This window comes from Vespula vulgaris, chromosome 1 (assembly GCF_905475345.1).
Source record: "Vespula vulgaris chromosome 1, iyVesVulg1.1, whole genome shotgun sequence".
NCBI lineage: Eukaryota > Metazoa > Arthropoda > Insecta > Hymenoptera > Vespidae > Vespula > Vespula vulgaris.
Genome location: NC_066586.1, coordinates 19,070,346 through 19,078,580, shown reverse-complemented (window position 1 = coordinate 19,078,580; position 8,235 = coordinate 19,070,346). Strand labels below are relative to the sequence as shown.

General features: G+C 33.9%; 1 protein-coding gene across 18 annotated transcripts in view; it reads right to left on the bottom strand.

Annotated features, from left to right (window-relative positions):
* Positions 1–361: 361 nt before the first annotated feature.
* LOC127070439 (disks large 1 tumor suppressor protein) overlaps positions 362–8,235 on the bottom strand; it is a 461,967-nt gene continuing 454,093 nt past the window's right edge. For 10 of the 18 annotated variants that reach the window (XM_051008545.1, XM_051008424.1, XM_051008415.1 and 7 more), the window contains 8 exons: positions 8,123–8,161; positions 7,153–7,194; positions 6,537–6,659; positions 5,104–5,253; positions 4,784–4,956; positions 4,531–4,640; positions 4,329–4,420; positions 362–4,224 (listed from right to left, as the gene is read on the bottom strand). In XM_051008545.1, the coding sequence (XP_050864502.1) occupies positions 4,115–4,224; positions 4,329–4,420; positions 4,531–4,640; positions 4,784–4,956; positions 5,104–5,253; positions 6,537–6,659; positions 7,153–7,194; positions 8,123–8,161 (839 nt within the window). In that variant the 3' untranslated portion in view covers positions 362–4,114. The remainder of the gene's footprint in view (positions 4,225–4,328; positions 4,421–4,530; positions 4,641–4,783; positions 4,957–5,103; positions 5,254–6,536; positions 6,660–7,152; positions 7,195–8,122; positions 8,162–8,235) is intronic. The other 8 variants (XM_051008435.1, XM_051008479.1, XM_051008505.1 and 5 more) reach the window with 7 other exon arrangements.

Here is an 8,235-nt window from a genome sequence, read left to right as displayed (position 1 = left end):
GGAAAAGAGAAAGAAAAAAGGAGAAAAAAAACCAAGAAAGAAAGAAAGAAAGAATGAATGAATGAAAGAAAAGATAAAGAGCAGATAAAACTTGTGATTTTTTTCGCTAATAAACAGTAACATCTTATCCTATCGATGTAATAAAAGCAAGTATTTTTACCGATGTGTGGTTTCATTCCGTTCTCCCGTTTTAGGTATCGTTTAGGATAATTAAATAATAATAACAATAGAAACAGAGAAAGGAGAAAACTAGAAATTAGGCAAGACTCTTCAACAGGATTCGGTAAGTTTTGGGAACGAATGGACAAAGACGATGAGGAGAAGCGCAACAACGACAAGTGAAAATGAATAAGACGGATCGTTAAAATTGGTAAAACGTTTATTAACTATTTAAAAACGATGAAACAAGGTGAACATGAGATTGACAATTCAATAAGTAATATTATTAAATAGACTATAGAGGTGTATAATAAGTGTCGGTAGTGATTATTCTCTTAATACGTTCCTTTACATGGAGGCAGACAACTTTACTCGATTGAAGCCTGGCTCTGCAATATCTTCGGACACAACCAGCACGGAATACAGTGATACTTTTCTCCTCGACCTAGTACTTTCTTTTTCTCATCCTCTCCCTCTTTTTTTCTTTCTCTCTTTATCTATCTATCTATCTATCTATCTCTTTACTCTTGCTAGCTTTTCCCTCCCACCGTTTCAACATGTTCGCGACACTCTTCTTAACAATAATAATAATAATTAATAATTAATAATAATACTCTCGCGATAAACGCACATAGCTCGATACCAAATCTCCGTTCGCGCGTGTAAAAAAGAAAAGCGAACGAAAATCAGTCGCCCCTTATTACATTATTTTATTTTATTTTATTTTATTTTATTTTATTTTATTTCATCTTTTCTTTTTCTTTTTCTTTTTTTTCTTTTCATTTCTACGCGATAACAAAGGCTAATTGTGTTCTCTTTCTAACGATCGGCGCGTTCTACCGTTCCCGCTTCACGACGATTTTAATATGGTCGAATGGAAAAGGACCGACGTGTAATCACCGTGCATAGTCGATACAAATTATAACGTTACACGATTAATAGTTATATTACACTTAGATCGACGAACTTCGCCTTGCTTTTTTTTTTGTATTACTTTTTTATTTTTATTTTTTTATTATTTTTTTTTTTAATAGCTTGTCTAACGACTCGATCACGCTGCTTTCGATCCTTCCTAATGTTCTACTACACCCTCACCCATTTTCTTAATTATATCGGAATTTTTTTTAGCGACGTAAGTACAGTTCGCGATCGAATATATCCTGCTTCATCTCTCTTCCTCTCCACCCTCTCTCTCTCTCTCTATTTCTTTTTCTCTTTTTACGCGTTTATTATCTCTTTCGTTCGCTCTTATTTCGCTTCTCCTTTTCTCTTTTCTTCCCATTCTATTCGTCTCTAATAAATCCATTCTATTTATCAGTACAATCGTTGACGCGATTACCGATCATTCGAACGTACACGATAATATCCGAGGCAATCGGCAGGAACTTAATCATACACCGAGAAGCGTTGGTAAAGATAAATCGACGCGTCGATCTTTTAAAACTGTTAAAACTTTGCTCTCTTCCCTCCCCCCCTCTCTCTCTCTCTTTCTCTCTCTCTCTTAATATTTTCCCTATTTCTCGCTTCGCGCCATTCTTCTCTTCTTTTCCTCTTCTTGTTTGCAAGTTACATTACACAAATTCGAACGGTTCATTCTGAACGTATTTAACGATCGAGAGTTTTCGCGTAGATGGATAAAATCCTTCCCATCGTTTATGTATTTCTCTCTCGATCTCATTCTCGTCCGGTATAGGTATTTACAATAATACATACCTACTATCGTAATAATAATAATTTAGTGTGGCATTTTAAATTACAATAGTATTTTCTTCTCATAAATTCATCTCGTCATCTCGTCGTCCTCTTCTTCCATCTATATAATGTTGCACATAACCCAATACTGGCTTAGTCATCTAGCTGTACAAAACATTATATATCGCTATTCTAGCATCTATAAGATTTGTCTTGTGAGGTTTAGTTTCCCTTTTTTTTTTTTCCTTTTTCTTTTTCCGTTTTCTTTCGACTTTAGAGATACGCGTAGATCCTGTAATATTCTTACTTAGAGACGAGTCACGAACATAAATTATACGCTTTCTTCCTCCCGATCATTCGTCAATTCGATATATCAATTTCTAAAATCAGATTTTGCCTTTTATGATTTCATTATTTCAATTCGTTGAATTGAACACTACGATATTATAATTATTCACTCACGTATGTAATACATTATTATTCATGGACAAATGATCGACGGAAGAGAAGTCGATACAATTCGTCAAATCGTCAAAATCGTCAAATACGCAGTCTCATTTAATATATTTCTCAATCTACACGCATCGAATTCTCGACAATCGAAAAACGATTGCCTCACGTATCCCTATCGAGAGAGAAAGAAACAGAGAAAAAGAAAGAGAGAGAGAGAGAGAGAGAGAGAGAGAGAGAGAGAGAGAGAGAGAGAGAAAGAGACCAATCAGCTGCGTTTCTCATTATTATTTTTTTTATTTCTTCTCTCTCTTTCTCTCTATCTCTCTCTCTGTCTTTCTCTCCCTTTCTCTCTATCGTTTTGACGCATTTTCACGTCTCTCTATAATAAGAAGCAATTATTTTCTTCTTTCTTTTTTTTTTTAACTTCTCATCTCTCCTTTTCTTTTCTTCTTCTCCTCCTCTTCCTCCTTTCTTCTTTTCCTCTTCGATTTTCGCTCTAGCGCGATTAAGTACATTAAAAAATACCGCTACATCGCTCGAATATAATCGGTGAAGCTTACATAGTTTGCGTGTGGTCGGTCGGAAAGTCGATGCACTTTCCCTCCTCTCCCCCTCCTCCTCCCACCACCACTCGTATATAATTTTCCTCATATCGATGATGCTTCGCATCTGTCTCATCTTTTTTATACACTATTCGTTTCGAAGATATATTTATTTAGACCTCCTTTTCCTCCTCCTCTTATTGTTATATTCTTTTTTTTTTCCTTTATTTTTTTAAAGCAGAAACCCCTACTATACGACAATGCTGTGCGTATTTTTTGAACGATCGTGTGACGCTTTTTTTTCTTTTTTCTTATTTATTTATTTTTTTTCTTTTAATAGCGAGAGAAGAAAAAAATTGTTTCGTTCGATTTCGTCGCTTAGAAAAGCGTACTCATTTGCGCTTTATTGCGAATCATCATTTGTTTTTGTCTGTGTCTGCTATATTTGTGTATGTGTGTTATGTATTTGTGTGTGTATGTGTGTGAGTGTATGTGTGCGTGCGTATACGTGTGCGTGCATGCGCGTGTACGTTTTGTTTTCAAGATCGATAAGAGTAATATTAAATCGTCCTATGTTGCACTTGAATAGTATTCGTAAATATCGATCGAGCCGAGTTTTACCGCAACAACAACAATACGCGGTCAATCGATTGAAATGTTACGATACATATTTCCTTCCTTTTTTTACTAGTTCTCATACGAGAGACATAACAGCAACAATAACAACGTACGCTCTTCGTCATATACATACACACGCGCACACGATCTCTCTCATTTATTCTTCGTTCGTTCCAAACCGAGACAGGACGTCGATGTTGACCGTGAAAATTTGAGCCAAGTCCTTCTTCTATTCTGGGTAAAGTCAACTTATACAAATAGATTGAACGTGTATTATATGACTTATTTTTTCTTCTTTCTCCTTTTTTCATTTTTCTTTTTTTGCTATTCGTTCTTTAGAATTCTTTAAATCAATGATTTATATTCAAACAGATTTGTCGAAAAAATTTCTTTTATTCCTTGGCTTTTTCTTCTTCTTCTTCTTCTTCTTCAGTCAGCTCAGCTTGATTCACATTTATTACTCTCTATCTCGCTTTCTTTTTCTCCATTAGTTACAACATTGTGCTACTTAGGTGGGTGGAGGATCGTGGAGATGAGGGGAAAGGCGTTAGAGTGTTGTTACTTAATTATTTTATCAAGATGAATTAAGCTTGACGCCTTGGAGGTAGGGTCCAAGCATTGGGGCCAGGGAGGGCGTGGGGGGCAGGACGTCACAGTTGCTGATCCCTACAAGGTACCCAAATGTTGGGTCCTGATTGTTCGGCGATTACTTCCTTTACTTTAACGTAGATCTCTTCTGGCGTGTCTCCTTGTACTACGGCTGTAATAAATATAATTCAAATTATAATAAATTATTATAATTATTTATATTACAATATAATATAAATATATTGGATATAGAAAAATATGAAATAAGTTTCCTACCAGTAAAGTATTCTCCAAATTCTTGCTCCATCTTTAGAGCACGTTCGTAAGTCTTCTTAGCTTGTTCGTCGTTCATTCTCTTATTCATTTCCCTGTGAATGAAGAAACAAAAAAAAAAGAATAAATACTCCGTATGTGATCTATCTATCTATTTTGATAGAAAATCGATATTCCATTCAAACGAAATTTCTTTACTACTAACTTAACGGACTCGACGGACTTCGGCTTTATGAATATGGCAATAGGATAAAGTTGTGCTACTTGTAACCTCTTGATAGCATTTCCGCTGACATCAAGAATACAGTGCTTTCCCTGGGAAAAGAAAGATAGAGAAAAAAAGAAATAATAATAGTAATGATAATGATGATAATAACAGTAATATTAGAATTAGTCGACGTGTCATTGACCTTGTTACGGTAAGAAGTAATAAAAGGAATCATTCGATATAATAGTACCTTCTCGGCGACCTCTCGAACAGATGCAACGGACGTTCCATAAAGATTGTCATTGTATTGTCCCGCTTCTATAAATAGGTGATTTTGAATATCTCTTTCCATTTGCTCTCTAGATGCTACGAAATGATAGTCTCGTCCGTCCACCTCGTATTCTCTTCTACTCCTCGTCGTGTCTACGAATTGTATATTTCACAGATATATAATCGTTAAATTTGATATATCAATGCGATATGCTAAGGATTTTCTTTTTTTTTTCCTTGTTTAAATTTTGATATTTTTTTATTTACAAAAAAAAATTTCTTTTTTTCTTTTTTACTCACGAGGTACGCAGCTGCCAAATTTATCAGGAAACTCGGAGATGAGATCATCGTTGATACGATCCTTAAGAGGTCCCAGGATGATGACCGGACGTGTGTACTGAATGGTGAGTTGTTGGACAGCCTCGTACGAGAGTACGTTCTCTTCGCTGCCTGTAATTGCAAGTGGCTCCTGTCAATCTAAATTCTCGACAGGGACGATCAAAACCGAAGCAGAATTAATTCTGTTAGCCAAACCTCGCTTCCTCGTTAAATCCGATTTTTCAGGGGGAAAAAGAAAACAAAACAACAAAAATGGAGACAAAAAAGAAACGAAACGAAACGTAAAACAAACTTTGTCCGTGTGTGTATAAGCGTTGAAAGCCGTTCATCATACGAATATCTCTTCATTTTTATCTTTCTACTTTTATATTTATTTATTTTATTTTGATCATTATTTCGTTCATTACGGATACTCGTTATTTTTAATTGCACAGCTGCGCGCTAGCGTCAATTCTTCTTTTTTTTTTATATATATATATATATATATATTTCATTTACTTTCTTTTCTAATAAACGGGCCAAGTCCATGCTCCGGCAACTGAATAATACAGAAAGCGGAAAAAAGAGCTAAGCCAGCTTAGAAAACTATTTTAAAAATAGCTACAATCGGAATAACGCGTCAAGGATGAGTTAGTATATAATGTATAAATTTGTGTATGTGTATATATATATATATATGTATTTATTTATTTATATATACATATACATCTAGTAGCTCTATTTCTAAATAGGATTTACATTTGCTATTTGTATATATGTTCGTGTCTACATTGTACGTTTGCTTTCAATCTAATTGTAAGATTGACGTCACTTCTTGGTGAGTAAGAATTTCAAATGAATTCGCAGAAGGATACGATGTATCTTGGGAAATAGTATAAAATTAGAAAAGGTTCAACGAACCTCACACCTCACGAAATGACGTCTTTCACATAATTTCGGTAGCCAACGATCTTGCCCCTAAAATTTTTCCATGTGAGAGAATTAGTTGCAGCGTTAAAAAATAAAAAAAAAAAAAAATAAAAAAAGAAGACTAAGGATAATAACAAAAAAGCACACGTGTCGCGACTGTCGTAATTGCGCGAAGCGTATCGTCGTTTTAGAAGGCAGTATTTATTATATATTACGGTTCAGTTATTAGAAGGTATCCGGAGGAGAGTGAGAGAACAAAAAAACAAAGGGATCAAAATCAATTCCAAATTTCGAATTAGTCGTCCTACGATCTATGGTTCTAAAGTTTTGCACTCCTGCTCACACTTTTTTTCTTACTCTTGTTTTCGTTCTTTTTTTCTTTTTTTTTCTTTCTTTTCTTTTTTTTTTCTTTCTTTTGCTTTTGTTTTTTCCCTTCGACATTTCTCAAGAAAACTTTCCCCTCTCAATTTTCTTTCTCAACTTACAAAGTTCGTCACAATTTTCATCATCAACGTACTCCTTTTCCAGATAAACTAATGTCAGTTCTTCCATATAGGGCAGTTCAACGCGATACAAAATTTCTCTACTCCCTGCGACGCAAGACAAATCTTGAATGAATAAAACAGAATGGGAAACATTTTTATGAATGAGAATAAGATGCGGATGAATGGATGATGACGAAACGATATCCAACGAGGACGATGACGAGGACGATGACGTAACTTAGAATCATCGAATGATGATCTAAATTAAATAATAAAACTATCGATTTTTATGATCGCGATATTTTTTCGATAAATAATAATGTAGAATATTTTAATGATAATATATATCGTCGATATAAATTTTTTGTAAAAATATAAATCGTTTATATTTTATAGAACGGTTAACGCGCCAATGAATGTGTGTATGTTCTTGTTAATCAATGGTAAACGAGTAAACGTGAAATAAAGGATAATAGAAGTAGGAATAAGAGATAGATAGACAAAGGAAAAGAAGACAGAGAATAACTGAGGAATATAAATAAAAGTGAATGAGAGAAGGAGGAGGAAAAGATATAGAGAGAAACAACACACGGAGGACCAAGAGAGACGTGATTACCTTCAGTGTTAGTGTCGTCCTGGGTGTAGCACAGCATGAATGCTAGAACATAACAAGTTGAATATTTCAGTATACATTGCGTACTAATAAGCTGCCGTTAATTATAACTAAGGTTAATTAAGCGTTAAAGCACCAAATTCTCCATTCTAGTCTTTCTATAATCAATCGTTTTTTTTTTTTCTTTCTGTTTCCTTTTTTTTTTTTTAATCGATTGATCGTTTGATTAGAACCAAAAGAACGAGCTATCTTAATTAACTCGCTGTGTCCGTGATAAAGAATCTATAAACTCGAGTATTTTATTTTCTTCGGAAAATTAGTCGACATTTCTTTTCGTTTCTTTTCCTTTTTCTTATCTATTCAGATATCTTTAAAAAGGAAACGAAAATACGATACAAATTTGTAATGTTATTTCAAAGAGAAAAAGAAAAGTAGAAAAAAATGTAAATTTCATTTCGTTTCGATAAATTCTAATAAAAATTATAATTTTGATCGTAGACGAAAATGTTGGATTACTAAAAGCAACGAGAAAAGCAATTACCACACGCGCATGCGCGCAAATGTATGTATGTCCACACACATATATATATATACACACGTGTACATAGGACTAGGTACTATGCACTAGATATATTTAAAGTTAGCCAATTAAAAGCGAGTTTGTGCTTTAGAGGTATGCGGCATACAACGATAAAGTTTTGTGCAGCTAACTCTACTACAGGCAAAGACTAAATCATCTATTGTTTTTGTCGATGATAGATGGAAAGTTTTAAACACAAAATTTACACAACTATGTACATGTGGATAGATTATTAAAAAAAAAAAAAAGTGAGTAAAAGAGAGAGATAAAAAAAAAGTTAGGATATGAGAGTGAATTGGATTTTTTTTTCTTTATTATTATTATTATTATTTTCTTGTTTTTTTTTTTTTTTTTATTTATTTTTTTTCCTTTAAACTCATTGAAGATACTTACGCGTAGGATCGGTTTCATTCTCAGGTGTTGTGGGCGACCCTACATAAGCAGGCAAAAACAAAACACATGTCACGTTTTTCACATCGTCAAAACACAAAAGCACATTCTGGAGT